This window comes from Aulonocara sp. 'chitande type north' Nkhata Bay, linkage group LG9 (assembly GCF_057382095.1).
Source record: "Aulonocara sp. 'chitande type north' Nkhata Bay isolate Kocher_YH1m ecotype deep benthic linkage group LG9, A_spYH_male_GT1.1, whole genome shotgun sequence".
Classification (NCBI taxonomy): Eukaryota; Metazoa; Chordata; class Actinopteri; order Cichliformes; family Cichlidae; genus Aulonocara; species Aulonocara sp. 'chitande type north' Nkhata Bay.
Genome location: NC_141352.1, coordinates 3,892,385 through 3,909,921, shown reverse-complemented (window position 1 = coordinate 3,909,921; position 17,537 = coordinate 3,892,385). Strand labels below are relative to the sequence as shown.

The window sequence follows — 17,537 nt, the reverse complement described above, 5'->3', positions numbered from 1 at the left end:
TTAAATGAATGAGCAATTAAGTCCTAGACATAGTTTAATATAATAATATAATAATACAGTATATGGGTCCTCCGGACAACTTGGTAAGCTATACCAAAGTCCTCTGTTCAGCTTTGTTTATGTAGCACTTTACATTGTAAGGTAAATGCACTACCATAGTGAGAAAACCATAACAATTATACAGTCCTCTATGAGCAAGCACTTGGCAATCTTTGTAAGGAAAAGACTTGAACATGTAGAAACATCTAGCAGAGCCAGGTTCAGGGATTGACAGCCTGAAGGGAAAGGGTGAAAATGGAAACAACACAAAAGACACACCATGGGAGAGAGAGAGATGGAGTTTATTGGTATATAAACACCTGGGGAGTAAAAAGAGCTGAGTGGAAAAACTGGAGACGTACTAAGTGCATCATGGGAAGCCCCCGAGCAGCCTAAGCCTATTGCAGCATAACTAAGGGCTCTAACTATGACCTTTACCAACAAGAAAAGTTTTAAGGCTGTTTTTAAGAGTACAGAGGATGCCTTTGTTCCGAATTCAAAATTATGCAATATCTTTAAAAACAAATTAATTTCTAATAGTTTTGTGTTATTCGCATAAGTAAACTTAACGATATTCTTGCAGATTTCACATTAATGAACTATGTTTTGCTGATGCAGAGCAGGCTGTGGCGTCCATGCTTACTGTTAGGTTAGGTCAGTGGTCGAAATCATGAATTTAAATATGACCGCTTGCCATTATACCACCTTTATATAGTTAGGAGTTAGAAAGCACCCATAATAGCTCCAGTGACGCCTGGACTAAATGGTAAATGAACTCTTATATAGCACTTTTCTACTCTACCTCAGCACTCAAAGTGCTTTATACAACATGCCCCATTCACCCATTCATGCAAGCACTTTTTTCTATGCTTATGTACTTTATGTCTAACATCCAGACACATTCACATGATATTTGGCATGCAGACTGGACCAGCAAGCAATTGAACCACCAATCTTCCAATTAATAAATGACCTACTCTATCTCCTGAGCATGGCCGCTGATAAACTCTGTATTGATCATGTGTATAAACTCTGTTCTTGACACTCAAAACATAATTATTTGCTTACAACCCAGAAAACAGATGTGTGATTAATGATGTGATAGGATATGCTTCAGTCCAGACCGTGACCACCTCTTGTAGTAAATTTGATGAGGTCATTAGAAGCAAATAGTTACAGGGGACTACATCTTGTATCACCTAAGTAATATTCATACATAAAAATTCAAATCCACGCACTGCATTGTACATTAAAACAGGTAGTTTTGATTGTCTTTTTCAGAAGAAATTAAAGAATATTTTGTCTCATTTAGTTTAAAACATGAAAATCCTGCAGCTGTGTCAGTTAGCTTGGTTTGATGGAGGATTGATTTGATAAATACTGACAGAAGTAAAAGTTTACTCTCGGCATAAATTATGATATGGTTTTCTACGTTCCCTATTTCTTCACTAGAAATTCACTAATGAGATCATATGCTATTATACAGCTATACAGCTAGCACAAAGAGCACAAAGAACTTATGATAATTCACAAAAAAAACCAAATCAAAAACAATTCACAAATTACTTATTACTTAAAAAAAAACATCTGTGTCTTCATTATTTTGTTTCTTTTTGCTCCACGACCATGTGTACATAATTTCGTTCCACCTCATGTTAACATGTGATGTGAATGACAATAAAGCTCCTTGAATCCTTGAATAGGTTTAAATGCTTTACATATTGTAACAGTTTCTTCCTGCTCTGAGTGTGAGAAAGGTCCATTTTAGATGATCAGTCTAATTTAGGATCTGTGCTCTAATTGAATTCCCCAACCTTGAGGATTTTCTTGGGTGAAGAAAGAATTAATGAAAAACACTTTAGAAAAAAAAAATCAGGACTGTCATGGTTATAAATTGTGTTTAGAAACTCTGCTGTTTGGAGGGCTCTGAATTAGTGGCTAGCGTGTTTTCTCCTGCCTCTATTCCTTCCATTCATTCTGTGTCTTATGGGCCTTTTTCTAGTTACCAGTTTGTGTCCAATGGCAATGTTTGCCAGAAAGTTGGGGATTTCTGCACACTATTCACTCCACTCTGTGATTTTATGCAGCCTACTTTTTCATGGCTAAGATGCTGTGGTTGTGGCCAATGATTTGGATGGGCGGATGAATACCTTTGGAAATATATTGTAGGAAGCTGAAATGTTCCATGTTTTGATAGCATGCTCTTCTAAGTGCTGTGTAGATTGGGCTAATGCCTTTGGGCACTGACAGCAACATTTAGTTGTGGTAACTGCTGCTTGCTTGTTAATCTTTGCTTAATAGGTATAAGATGTGCAAATCAAGACATGACAAGGTGAAAATGAAACGAGATAGTATGGATGATTAGAAAATTAAATTAAAACCGTTTTCATTAAGGTGAAAGCTGAAGGAAAGCTGCACTCTACAAACACTTATAGAAGCTCTATGCTCATTTTCTCTCACTTCTGTTCCATTTCCTCCTGTCACCACACTACTTTGTATGTACTTAAGGTGGTGTTTTGATGGAAATCTTGATTACTTAGAAGAAAACTTTTCATCTTCAGTTTCAAGCTAAGAAACATCTCTCTAGGTTTGGATTGCAATCAGTGAGCGATTGTCTGACAAGGCTGTAAAGTGAATACTAAACAACTTTCTGTCATTGTTAACCATATTAGAGATGGACCTGGACAGGGATACGACAAAAAATATCTCAGGGGCTGCTGATGTTCCCAAACAATAGCCAAGAGCCTTGTTTGTTGTTCGACTCAAGACTTTAACAAGAGATTTGTTTAAAATGATTCGTTAAATTCTGCTAGCGGCCTCTACAGGTTTCAGAAATAAGTACACGCACAACATCAGACAAAATGAGAGTGTATGTGTGTAAAACAATGTCATTAAAATCAATTGGTGATGTCAGAAACTGTGATGTAATTCATAGTTAATCGTTTTCAATTCATTTTTGACAGGTGTGGGTTCTCCCTAATCCATCCCAAAACACTTGTCTAAATAGATGTTGAATGTACAGGATGTATCCATATTTGCCCGTTTGAAATTTTAAACTACACAATTTAAATTTAAGTTTCACATACAAAACTTACAATGCTGACAAATGCTCAATGTGTCCCCCCTCCCGACCCACATCCGTGCACGGGTCGTAACAGCTCTTTCTTTTTTCTTTTCTTTTTTTGTTTTTTGCCTGTCCAATTTGGTTCTTTAGCCGTCAGAATTGTTGTCTGAAGACCAACAAGGATACACAATGGATTTACTTTGCCAAATGGATCATCACGGCCTTGCCGTATTGGTCCATTTGATCAACCTTTGTTGTTATTATTTATTTTATTTTATTTTCAGTTGTTACAGACGGAACAGACATGACTGAGGGATAGGAAAGGGAGAAAGAAAGAGGAAGGGAAAAACAGAAGGGAAGAGGGACAGTGAGAAAGGAAACTTAAAAAGAGAAAGAAGAGAAAAAAAATATCCTGGATCGCCTGTTGAGAGAAAAAGAAAAGAAAACAAGCAAAAAAAAAAAAACCCAGAGCAACATACTAAACACAACACCATCACGTTAATCTAGCTAAGTGTAAACAGCAGTAATTACTAAATATTGAATGTTTTTGTGTAGCAAGCAGGACCAACAGCGCACAATGTGCTTGGAAATAGCAGCCAATAAAGGTGTAGTTTACGTCTATGAACAGTGAACACCCATGTGCACATCTGTGTGGATCAGTGCGCTTGTATTCAAAAGGTTTCCCCATGTAATGGTCTGCAAGAGGATGTAGAGAGCCATAGCCCCGTCCCCCAGGGCATGAAGCAGGCATGGAGGAGATCCAGGCTCCAGACATCCAGAGGCCCCCAGAGTGCGAGAGCCCAAGGAAGACCACCAGAGGGGCATCTGTGCCACCCTCCTGGGAAGAGCTGAGGAGAGCCACAGATGAGGGGTCACCCAGTAGCCACGGAGCAGAAGCCAGAGGGGGCTGCAGTGGTGTGCCCGCTGGCTCTGCCGGCAGCCAGCTGTGCCAGAGTGAACCAAGCTGCAGGCCCAGAGGCTGGAGGCCTGAGGGCCCCCTTTGCCCCGGAAGAGGCCTGACCAGGCAACAGGCACCAGGCCCCGCCAAGTAGTCACCGGGAGTGAGCTGGTACATACCTGAGCGCCCAGCCCCGGACACCAAGAACCACCAATGCAACAACCCCTGAGGGCATCAGTTACCGGCAGGGAGTGTGGTGAAGGGAGACAGGCCTTGGAGGGCCTGGGACTTCCCAGAGAGGTGGAGTCTAAGACCCGACCTGACATATAAACACAGACAAACAGGCACACACAGACACAAACATGCATTCCCACCCTCATGCACACATATACAAACGTAGGGATGGACATATATGGATGATGGACACAAAATCACACTCCCCAAACAAACTCTATACCCCAGGTCCAGGTACCCTCGCCCCTGGAGGGGGAAACAGCACCTAGACCCAGGAGATGTTACCCTTTCCCCCGGGGTGGAGGCAAGCAGACCGCCCCAGGCTCCACAGCAGCAGGGAGGCCCCGGATCCTGGACCCCAATTGGACGGCCGAACTCTCCTCCCAGCCCCCCCGCCCCGATGGCCAGCAGACCTCCCTCCTCTCGCTCATGTGTAGTGTTGCTGCGTGTTATTCTAAGGTGCATTTAAAACACAGGAGAGCATGGTGCTGCTGCCAGAGAGCAGCAGGTGTTAGCACGGCCCCTCCCAAGAACCCTCAATGTCTACATGGATTTAAAATTCAGAGGTGGGCGCCAGAGGTGGAGTTGAATACACAGACCGTCCACTGGACACCGTTAACGTGCCCACCCTCAAGGCCCTATATGTATGTGTTATGAGAGTGTGAGTAATGTGGAAGTTGTGGAATAAAATTGAGGCACAGGTGGCCAGAAGGGAACAGAGGGAGGGGGGGAATGCCTCCCCTGCACCCTGGTGACACACCCGCACCCAAAGGCCCTACTTGTGTGGGTGGGTGTGTTGGAGCGGGAAGAGGGAGGCAGCTGGGGATGGGGAGGAAAAGAAGGGCCAGCTCCCCCGCTGACCCCAGTAGGCACCCCCGTCCTTCGGCACCCACCAAGGCAAGGGAGCCCAGGCCCATTCAGACCAGGGCCTACAGCAGCAGGACCGCCCAGCCCCACAGGACCCGGGGTAGCCCACCCGACCCCACCGCAGAGGAAACTGTACCCACCCTAACATTCAATCATCTCCCAGACTGCACAAGATGGTAGACACCCAGGTTAAGTTTATTCTCCACCCCTCCTATGACTCTCCCCCACTTGCAGAGTGGACTCCTGCAAGGATGGAACAAACTCCCTGTCAGTTGAAGAGCCCCCTAGTTAGGCCGATGCGCCAGAGGCCCCCTGCACCAGGGCTGAGCCCCCGTGCACCCACCCGCCCTCAACCTCGGCGACACACCAACAAGGACCCCAAGGCCCAGCCAGAGCCCTAGCACGGAGGCGAAGCACCCCCGAACCCCAAGCCCCCACACCTGCCCCAGATCCACTCAGGGGCAGCCAGGCTACCAGGCCAGTAACCTATATCCGCCAGCACAGACTTTCCCCCAGCCCTGCTGCATGCAGCCACAAGGAGAACACCCTCTAAGAGCAACCAGAGCCACTAACCAGGTTATGACCACAACCCCTGGATTAAGCCCTCCAGGGATAACGTCCCTAGGGATTCTCCAGACGCCCTAAGCCTGTCCCTACCTCCACATCAACCACAATGGCGAAGGCGGGACCAAACCACAACCCCCCACCCCCGCTAGGTGATGGAGCCGATCAAAGGAGCCCAGAGGGATTGATCTAATGTGGTGGCAGAGGCTGTCTCGAGAATAACGAGATCTATTAGATGGTTTCTATATTGGCTAAAATTAAGATTATTTTTATTTAGAGAGTGGGAATTAATAAGAAAAGAGTGTAGCGGGTTCTTGTCTGGAGTGCAGTCAACATAACCACGGTGTGGTGCCGGGGTCGTGGTAGAGCTGTCCGTCCATGTAGAGCGGCGACGACAGCGCGGGAGCCTCTCTGGATGATGCTACGTCGAACTGGGAACAGGACCTTGTGTTGTTCCAGGATCTCTTTGGGGAACTGGTCGTTCACGCTGAAGTCCGTTCCTTTCAGCTCCCTGCTGCGACCTTTCACCTGTTCCTTCTGTTTGAATTGGCCAAATTTGGCCACAATTGGACGTGACCTCATGGCTCCCAAGCGATGCACTCTTTCAAAGGCGATGTGCTTTATGGTGTCCTCCGGCAGCTCCAGGTGGGTTTTAATGAAGCTTTTCACCGTTGCCTCTGCGTCCTCTCCGGCAGATTCTGGAATACCAGAAAACACAAGGTTGTCTCGCATGCTACGGGCTTGTAGATCGATAACGGATTCTTTTATTTTTTTTATTTTCTATGTTTAACTGGGTCACGTTATCGGTGAGAGATTTGACCGACTCCCGTAAGCATGGCATTTTCAGCAGCGAGCGTTTCCACCTGCTGCTGGCTGAACTCTAGGGATTCTCACAAGGATTTAAATTCCCAGGGACAGCCTCGCATCGAAACTGGACAATCACTTGTCGATTGACTCCAGGATGTCTGCAATATCTTTGCCGGCAGGCGATGTTGTGCCGGGGGAGTCTGCCGGGCGACATCTCTTCGATGACGGTGTCTCAATTTTGGCCGGGGAAGATGCACTCTGAACCTTCTTCATTACTAAATCTTGAAAACAGCGGTTGATGTAATCTTGGAGAGGGTCTAAACTCTCCCCGTTGTCTTCCAGGGTGTTAGAGATGATAGGACAGATGTTGTTAGTTATATGACAATTGGTTAATATATTTGGTAATACTGAAGCTTAAAGAAACTTTGTTAAATTCTACGCTACCATTGGCTTTTTTTTCCACCAAATCTCCGGCGTCTGACGTCACCTACAACATGGGTTGCTTACCTTTTCCCGTCACTTCTGTCACTTCTGTTTCTCACAGCTCTTTCTGACAATATGTGTTTGGATCATTAAAGGCTAACAGCTGCAAAATTAATTGGATGATTCTTTCGAAAACTCTGGTGCTGTGTGAAAAATGTAAGCACTCAGTATCGATAAGTTAATGCTGTGATGTTTTTGGCTGTGACACTTATCGGATAGTGCATAAATGTTATGGGACGATGGTCATAGTTGACATGAACAATGAAAAACATTTCAGCCATAGACTCCATAGTGTAGTGGTTAACACACTGCCTAAACATGAAGTAGGTCATGAGGATGCACTAAAGGATGCAAAAAAGTTCCAGCAAACTAAAAACAACATACAACCCTTCCCTCACAGTACAGGTTATCCTTAATAAACACAGATTATGAGACATTTTATAACCACGTGTTATTTTATAAGTACCCCCTGAAAGCAGCTCTGAGCCACTGGGGCAGGACTAGGGATGGGTATTGATAAGATTTTCACAATTCCGATTCCATTTTCGATTCTGTTTAACGATTCGATTCTTTATCGATTCTCTTATCGATTCTTATTTTTAAAAAGAGGAGAACACACAGGTCGATTAGCTTTGAACTTTGTTTTATATCTTATCTTTGAACAAGACAGAAATGTAGGAGTAGCATGACCTTACAAACCCAACAGTGAGATCTTAAGCGATCCACAGCCTACTGCTCCTCGATGGGGGGCCACAAGGACCCCAGAAAAAAAGAAGTTGCAAATAATAATGAAATAAATATTCTGTTATAGCAATAACAAAGTATAACATAAATTATTCAGTGGCAATTACACAAGAAAGTCCAGTAACATTCACACTCTCCTTTTTAAAAGTATATATGAGCTGGGCACTCAAAAATAAAACTATATCAGCCAGCAAAAAATACAATCAACTCAAGTCCAATGGAACTGTGCACTGTGCAATTCTGCATCCATCAACTATGGAGAATTAAAAATTATTTTGCAGAAATATAAGCATATCTGCTTTTTCAGGAAGGATACGTGATCTTTCTGGACTTATGGTCTCTCCAGCTGTGGAGAACACCCTCTCAGATGGGGTGGAGGATGCCTGCACACACGGAAACCTTCCAGCCAGTGCTGACAGCAGGGACAGAGTCTTTCTCTTGCTCCACCACCATAGGGCGGCGTTATCCTTGCAGGGGATGGGGGTTAGGCTTCTATACAGCTGGATCTCCTGATCCACTCTCTGGGCCAGGGAAAGAACGGGCTGTCGTTGTTGGAATGACTGCAGCTCATTGTCCTCTTCTTCAAAGAGTTCCTCCAAGGCCGTTTTTTTTTTTTTTTTTTTTTGCTTTACTGGTGGCGCCTGAAATTAAATGGACATGATAAAAAATTAAGCAAAAAATGAGCAATCCGTTTGGCTCTTGGCGAAGGCGGTTGCACTTTTCTCCTCCTCCTTCCCCTTATCTTCCCTGCTTAGCCTCTTGTGTCCTTGTCTTGTCTCGTGTGTATTACTTTCCCTCGAACAGTCTCTCACTGTCGTTCTCTAAAACCTAAAAGAGAATTATGGATTTGATCAACTGGTCTCTGAATGCTATTGACACCCTTTTCTCAACGAGAAGTCTGGGTTCGGGAGAGCCCGAGTGCCCTGGAGGGACTTTCCCTGCTGGATACACGATGGACGGGTGGCAGAACTGGAGGATCATGTGCCTGGCGGGATTGTCGATTGAGGACGCTGAAGATATCTATCTATTCGGAACCATGATAACAGGGTTCTTGCTGATCGGAGCTGGCTTGGCCCTGGCTTATCGGAGAATTAAGAGAGCGGAACCGGCTGTTCAAACCCCCCCAAGGCTGCCCGCTGGAATTGAAGCGATGGGACGAGGCGCGACCTCTCGCAACGAACGCAGCATGGTTAACACCTTGGAGACGCTTACAGCTGCCGTGAAGACTCAAAATAACACCATTGAGCATATGATGGGATACATCAGAGAGAGGCCTGCTCAAAATGAGACCCTTGAGCGAAAGTTGGATCACATCACCGAACGGCTCACTGCAGTTGTGGGGTCTCAGAATCAGAAGAATGACAACACCACGGACCAGAAGTTTGATGCCATCATGGGGAGGCTCGCGGCTCTACAACGGGAAATTGAGAGACCAGCTGCTCACATAAAAGAAAAATCAACAACATCAACATGCGAACACCACGGCGCCAGCTGCACGGCCCAAGGCTGGAGCCGAACAAAAACTCCCTGATAACGACTGTGTGATGACTATTCTTCCCATTCCATGCAACGCCACCTGGGTTGGCTAGCAGACTGTTTACTTAGCCTGATAGGGCGAAGGACACTGTCTCAGCTGAACTATGGACACGCACACACATACACTTACACTGATAAGCACTCACACATCCCCCCTCCCCTTCCAATGCCTTCGATGCTTGTTGCCTCCTGGGAACACGGCGGGTCTGAGCCCGTGCTGGTGAGTCAGCGCAGTGGCAGGATGGCTGCTGTGTTGCCTGGGATTACTCCTTTTCCCTACCCAACCCTGTTGCTGGTCACGTGCTCTATAATGTTGTGCTGTGGCCATTTATGTGCTTTTTTTGTGCAGAGGAGTTTTTTTGTTTCCTGTTCTCATGCTGTCCTCCTGTAGCCCAGCATGAGTAGAGGTCTCTGTTTTTTCCTCTTGTACTTTCCCATTGTAGTGTACATTTCAGTGGTTTTTCTGTAATGCAACCACTCTCTGACTTGTATCCGCATGTGATGTCTGTGTTGTGTGTGTAAGGTCGGGGGCGGGTTCATTTCACTGCATGTGGCGAATAAAAGTTGATGATGATGATGATGACATTTAAATTATCATCACAATGAACTAAACTTACACAGTCTTCTTCATCCTCGTCTTTGAACAGCTCTACCTGTGTGTCTCCTTGCTCCAGGTGCTTGAGTAGAAAGTGGCAAATAAACAAACAAATCAAACTAAGTACCACAGATCCATAGATGAAAGGTCTCACTCTCACAATGGAAATGTGCTACAGTGACAGACACCGTCATATTGAAATACCTCATCTGCTCCTGCCTCTGTCTTTGCTGCAGTTGCTGCTTCCCTGATCCTGTACCAGACTTCATCCTTATCCACTTTGGATTTAAATCGGGGGTCCAAGATTGTGGCCTCCTCCAGGAAGCTCTTGATATCAGCATTCTTAAATTTTTAAGAGGGAGGAAAATGTGACATCATGACAATCCTTCAGTATTTATAACTGTTATTTTATTTATGATAAATAAATCATCAATTGTACCTGGTATCGTTTGGAAAGATCTTTCCAAATGTTGTACTTTATGCTCCTTGTGAAGGCAGAGTCATCTTCTTGTACGGTGTAGTGTTGCTGTAGCTTTTGCAGGATGGGCAAAATCTCACCACAGGTCGGACTTTTGTCACTGGACACTGCTAGTGTGGAGGTGTAGTGCTTCCGCAAGAGTACCACAAACTCCTCTGATTTTCTTAAGTCATCATTGCCCATTGTAGCCAGTCTGCAATATCAACAAAGCAAAAATACAACAGATATGTTGCATAAAACAAACAAAAATAAAACCTGAGTCCAAATTAAGCCATATTATGATTATTTTTCAATACCACTCACCTTTCCTTTTCTATGGACTTTCTTATCCGTGGATCGATGGCTCCAGCCTGGATGGCAGGAAACTGCTCGCAGAATCTCTCCATCATCAAATACAAAGAGTTCCATCTGGTCTTTACATCTAGGAGCAGCATATGCTTGGGCAGCTCTGAGGGGTAACGCGTTCTCAACTTAAATGCTAATGTAAAGTCCCATATGGTCCCACATATCTTAGTTTATAAATTTAATTTGATCATGATCTAATGATTATAATATACACAATCTTAAAAAAAAATATTCATTATGCTTACTGAGCAACTCTTGCTTCTCCTTCAGGACCACTTTTGCCATGTGGGACCTCTTCATCCATACAATCACAGAGCGAATTCTTGCCGCCCAGTTGGAAATGGCAGGACAGTTGTAGAGCTTCTGAGCTCCAAGGTTCAGGGTGTGTGCAAAGTATGGAAACTTGAGAATTTGTAGCTTTTTGACAGCTACATCCATGTTGGCCGCATTATCAACAGTGGCTGCCACAACCTTGTCTTTGATACCATACTCCTCCAAGATCTCATCAATCTCCTCTGCTACAGCTGTCCCTGTCTGTGCCCGGTGGTTTGGTTTTGAGGACTTTTTCATGAGTCTGGCCATTCCTGACATAATGCAGCGTTACTGTGAGGTAATGATCTTGACAAAAACTTGTCCATCCATCTGCAGTGATGGCTGCCTTCAACGTGTTTCAGCAGAGAAATCAGATTTGCCTCTTTGACTGCATACCAAGCAGGGATCAAGTGGTTGGTTAAACTGTCTCTGTTTGGGGTTTTGTACTTAGGGTTCAGAGTCTTTATCATTTCTCTAAAAGATATAGAAATGGAAACGGATGAAACATCTGGTAAGAGGATAAAATGCAACTTTGACATTCCCTGACTTAGCCTACAATTAAACACATTCACTTACCGAAACTCGGGGGCATCTACTGTGGCAAAAGGGTGCAAGCCTTTTACACCCTCGGGACACACACCCAGGGTGTGTGTCCTGAGCGTCCCTTCATTGGGTTTTGTCGCGCGACTGGGTGAGGGTCCCAAAATTGGGTGAGGGTCTCAGAACTGGGTGAGGGTCCCAAAATTGGGTGAGGGTCTCAGAACTGGGTGAGGGTCCCAGAATTGGGTGAGGGTCCCGAAAGATTGGGTTAGTGTCCCGAGCGGTCCGGTGCGAGTCCGGATTAGGCCTATTTTGTGTTGTTGTCGTTGTCGTTGTTGTCGTCGTTGTTGTTGTTGTTGTTGTTGTTGTTGTTGTTGTGTGAGTGTGTGCGGAGCAGAACACGTGGTCTGTGACGTCAGCAGCTGTTGTTGTTGTCTGTTGTTATCATGGGTTCCTAAGCAACCAAGAGTGAGTCGGAGGGAGACAGACGTTGCTGGACTTTGCTCCTGGCAGCACAAAGTATTTAAATAAAAACGAAAGAGAGCGACGGCTCCTTAGCTGCGCGCGTTCACGCGAGCACGGTCGCGCGGGTTTCACGCGGACCTGAGCCGTGCGGTTAATCGCAGGCTTATAAATGGAAGAGATTCAAATGTTAGAAGTTTTCAGAAAACACACCAGCCTTGAAGAGCGTGCGGAGAAGGCCAGCCCACATCAGCAGCACTTGAGATGTGCTTTGGTGAATGGCTTTCCCCCCACCCCCTTGCTGACACAATGTTTATTCTTTAGCTTGCCCTGATCGACAACAGCCTGTGTGCCAGACCATAGATTTAATTGAGGTGGATAATTGCTAAAAGTAATCTGCATTAAGCTTAGGGGTTGCTCAAATTCAGTATAATGACATATGAGGTGAAGCGATATAGGCAAATATTTAAACTAATAATGTGCATAGAGGCACTTGACCTGTGTGAAAGCCTGTCGTCTTATTATGAGCCATTGTTGAGATATAGAGCACACCTGTGAAAACAACTAATATGCTGAACCCTGTATGAAACATCTAAAAGTACATGATGGAGAAGCTGAATTGAATATGAAAGTGCAAGACTTTGCCACTGTGTGGCAAAGCATGCGACCACTGTGAGGTTGCGTTGCGTGTTTTTTTTTCTGAGCTGATGAGCAAGCTACACATTATCAGATCGAGAGCTGTCTGAGAACTCCTCGAAGAGAGAGAAATAGAACTATGATAACTATGATAAGTAAACATACAAGTTTCATTATATAATTTTTCAAGGGATATTATATGTGTTTTCACTCTTGTATGCTTTTCATACAAGTTTCATACAAGACAGATAAAAACTTTATAAGATTTATATATATCTTTTCCATATGGGAATAGCAGGTTTTGTAATAAGGTAAATCGCGCTAACATAATATGCAATGCTAGTTGATTAGTTACCTGCAGTATTAACGGGAGAGGACGTGGAAACGCTTCCGCTGCTGTTGCGTTGAGCTTCGCTAGTCCGGAGCGGATCAAAAACACAACATTCGTTAAAAGCAATCGCATGTTTTTTGAGCAAATACTTTTGCATATTCGTAGTGTTTCCTCCCTTTGATGAAATCTGTACTTTGCAAGTATTGCCCTGTTGTCATCCTGTCTCATAAAGTATAACCAAACTTTTGAGCCTTTGAGCTGCTTAGGCGCCATGTTTCCTACTGGGTAAAAGACGCTACTCAACGTGATGATGTCATTCGGGGCAACTGGAATCGATAAGGGAATCGTTTTTGAATATGGCAAACGATTCCAAGGAATTGAAACAGTGGGAACGGGTTCTCAACAAGAACCGGTTTTCGATACCCATCCCTAGGCAGGACTGAGATTTTGGTAGCTGTTCTGTAGTTTCTGGCACGTCTTCGTCTTCGGGTAGTGTGTCTCAAAGTAACATGAATAATGGTTGAGCTTTCATTGTAACTAACGGGCTTATCACGTACTGTAACTGGATTATCAGTATATACACTTCTCAAAGTTGTTCCCATTCATTTTTTTCCCCTTTCATTCCGTTCTAATGCTGCAGCACACTTTACATGTATTCAAATACCAATGTATGTATCCAGGTCTTCAAAATGTTCTTTTTCTTTCTGGATTGTTATGAAGAGTTAACAGTGCTTCAGCTGAATGTCACTCAGCTCCATTTTGAGTACTCAGTAAGAAGGACTAGATGTTACAGTCCCCGATAATGCATTGTGCATTGCTTTAGATGGAGAGACTCTTGAGGGATGGCTGTTATGAGGAATGGCAGCCCAGAAACTTTGTCGGCAGCATGCATCGTTGTGTGCCTCAACTTTCGGTCTTTTATCCAAGGTATATGCCATTTTCCTTCCTTGGTTAGGTTTAGGGATTAGAGATCTGATCTAGCTTATCATTTTAAAATTTGGGACACATCGTCAATAGTGGACCTTGGATTCAGTGAACATCATTAGGACTGGTATTGGTATTCCTGCTTTGTGATGTACTTTCACCAGGTATAAAATAACTGTGAAAGTAATTTTATAAACAAGATTATATATCCCACATCAGTACTGGCACTTGATCAGCTCACAGTCAGACTTTAAAGGAATGTTTTTATTCACATCACTGTTAGTATGTGTTGCTGCATAAGAGTCTAATTTAGCTAGATGGATTCATTTATTCCCATTGCGCATTTTTGTACAACTGAGCTCTTTTCGACTGCAGTCTTTTTCACAGCAGCATGTAGAACAAATAAAATAAAAAAGGATTAAAAAGGACATAGAAGGTGTTAAATTGGGAATTGCGAATTTGTTTCATTTGGATAGTGCAATTATGAATAAATAAATAATAATAAATAACACTCAAATTGCAGACAAATTATGACAGTGAGTAGCTCTTGACATAAAAGAAATATTCAGAACAAGCACAGCTGTTAGTTATTGACCTTGGCTGTGACTTCAGGATTGCCTCAGCGTTTCAAAAATAGATCTAATCAATCACAGTTAAACCAGGTCTGGCAATTAGGCTGTTTTTTCAGTGTCTTTTTGATCTAACAATGATATGTCATACTAAAACTCCAGGTTCTGTTAAGTTCACTGCATGTTCTTTGAGTTGAAATTTAATATAAAATAAAAATGCTTCAGGGTAATATAATGAGGTTTGCTAAGAGCTCTGCTATTTACAGCCTCCAAAATCACAGAAATAAACGCATGGCAAAGCTATGCCCATGTTGTATTGACTTTCTATCAAGGAATAAGTGGTATATGAAGCTTATATGTCAAGAGCTTGACATGTCCCAGAAGATTGAAAGAAGCCAGAAGGGCCGTTAGCATGGATGATCCCATGAGTGAACCCCTAAGCAACTGGGGACATTAACAACATACTAAGCATGGAGTAGATACTGAGACAGAAGCCTAGGAAGTGAACGACTCCAAAGGATCATACAAAAAGCAACGACCTTTGGCCAGGAGATACAGTTGTTCCATGAGAACTTATTGTCTCACTTTATACAGCAAATCTCATTCATCCAGTAACCTTTATATAGAGCTTTTATTTAACATTTGCACATTCACACACATCCCAATGGAGTCGAGGAACAATACACTGACCTTCGCTTTGTAGACAAGCTAGTGTCCCACATAAGTCAAATCCCTCCCATGGTCATAGATTTGATGATGATCTAATCATAAAATTCCATCTAATTCAATTACATTGTATGCATATAGCGCCAAATAAAAAATAGTTCTCTCAATGCACTTTATATTGTAAGGTAAAGACCATAATACAAAAAAACCCCAATAATCATATGACCCCTAATGACCAGACAACCGTGCTTTGGCGACAGTGGGAAAGAAAAGCTCCCTTTTAACTGGAAGAAACCTCTGGCAAAACCAGGTTTAGGGCGGGGCAGCCATCTGTCACAGTTGGAGGGGGGTGAGGGTAAGAAGACAGGACAAAGACAGAGAGCCAGAGATTAATAATAATGGATGCTTAAATGCAGAGTGGTGTATAAACACATATTGAGTGAAAAAGAAACACTCGGATCTATTGCAGCTTAACAAAGAGAGGGTTCAGGATCTGATCCGCCTAATCCAGCCTTAACAATGTGCTTTGTCATATAAGAATATTTTAAGCATAATCTAATAGAGAGGGTGTCTGTGTTCTGAATTTATCTTGGGAGCCCGTTCCAGTCCCTGGAAGCTGAAGGTTCTGCCTCCCATTCTATTTTTAAATACCCCAAAAACCACAAATAAGCTTGAAGTCTGAGAGTAAAGCGCTCTATTTAAGAAAAGATAGGATCTGATTATATAAGACCTTGTATGTGAGGACAAGGATTTTAAATTCAATTCTGGATTCAACAGGGAATGAAGAAACACCAGTATATGAGAAATATGCGCTCTCGTTCTAGTCCTTGTAAGTATTCTTGCTGCAGCATTTCAGATCAACCGAAGGTTTTTCAGGGACTTCTTAGAACATCCTGATAGTAACGAAACAGAATGTTTCTAATGTTAGACATACTGACTTCAGGATTCCCCACAGTATACAATAACATCAGTTTTATCTGACTTTAAAAGAAAATCAGAGATCATCCAGGTCTTTGTTTTAAGAAATCCCTGCAGTTTAACTAATTGGTCTGCACTTCATGGATAGATAAATTTGGGTATCATCTGCATAGCATCATCAAATGTATGCTATGCCTTCAAATGATACTGCCTAAGGGAAGGCTGTATAATGTAAAGAGAATTGGTCCTGGTGTGTTCCAGCTATAGGAGGGTCACACTCCTCAGCCTCCCTGGGAAAAGCTATGCAGGGCGCTGGAAAGGAAAGTCCGTCCGTTAGTCAAACCTCAGATACAGGAGGAACAATGTAGTTTTCGTCCTGGGTGCAGAACACTGGACCAGCTCTTTACCCTTTTGAGGATACTTGAGGGTGCATGGGAGTTTGCCCAACCAGCCTACATGTGTTTTGTGGCCTTGGAGAAGGCGTTCGACCGTGTCCCTCGGACTGCGCTGTGGGAGGTACTTCGGGAGTATGGGGTGGCTAGCCCATAGCCCATTGCTACAGACCATTCGATCCTTATACAATTGTTGCAAGAGCTTGTTCCACATAGCTGGCAATAAGTCTGACTTGTTTCCAGTGGGTGATGGACTCTGCCAGAGCTGCCCTTTGTCACCGATTCTGTTCTTAATATTTAAGGACAGAATTTCTAGGCGTAGCCAAGTTGCGGAAGGCTTAGGTGGTCTCAGAATCTCATCCCTAAGTGGAGGAGTTTAAGTGTCTCAGGGTCTTGTTCACGTGTGGATAAGGGATTGGGAGCTGTCAAGGGGAAATTGTTTTTATATACTGTAATGTGATCAGCTTCATGAAATGTGCTTTTTATTGATCACTAAGCAATCTACATGTCTATGTGACTTTTCACCTAATAACTTTTTGTGATGAACTTATTCAGCTACTAAACCACTTCCTGTTTTCAGAGAACAGTTAGATGTAGAGAAGAGAAACCTCAGCTCTTTCCAAGAATATGCAGATGTAGAAAGGGAAAAAACTCGTTGCTCTGAGTGACGTTGTTATTTTTACACACACACACACACACACACACACACACACACACACACACACACACACACACACACACAGAGACATAAGACAAGTATAAATAAAGAACGCAGGCAGTGATGAGACGCAGGTCGCAGAGTGTGCGTCACTGCCCACGCGTGTAAAGACAACTGCAGTGTTTGTGTTTTCTAACTCAGGTGTCTTAGCTGAAGAACTACGGGGTGATTTAAAGAAATCCCCTGTCAGGAGCTCAACAGATGGATTGGTGCTGCGGCTGCAGTGATGCCCACGCTGTACTGGTCCGTCGTTATTGTTACGGCCTCCGGCCTCAGGTGGCCCCGCCTTCCTCTAGCTAAATCAATGTGTTCCAGGACTCGTGTGTGATTGGTTACTGGGAGACCCGTGCCAACCCTCACTTATGCAGAATGAAGTGTGCCAGACCACACGGACGATTGGCTGCCCCGGGATCCC

At 43.8% G+C, this 17,537-nt stretch overlaps 1 protein-coding gene and 1 pseudogene across 1 annotated transcript; one reads left to right on the top strand and one right to left on the bottom strand.

Moving 5' to 3' along the window:
- Window positions 1–7,963: 7,963 nt before the first annotated feature.
- LOC147321450 (E3 SUMO-protein ligase ZBED1-like) lies at window positions 7,964–11,092 on the bottom strand. The gene is made up of 6 exons (XM_086305077.1): window positions 10,900–11,092; window positions 10,613–10,757; window positions 10,271–10,502; window positions 10,036–10,173; window positions 9,854–9,913; window positions 7,964–8,341 (listed from the first exon to the last, which is right to left on the bottom strand). The coding sequence occupies exons 1-6, from the start codon at window positions 11,090–11,092 to the stop codon at window positions 7,964–7,966; spliced, it is 1,146 nt and encodes a 381-aa protein (XP_086161203.1).
- Window positions 8,390–9,705, top strand: LOC147321451 (uncharacterized; annotated as a pseudogene).
- Window positions 11,093–17,537: the final 6,445 nt, after the last annotated feature.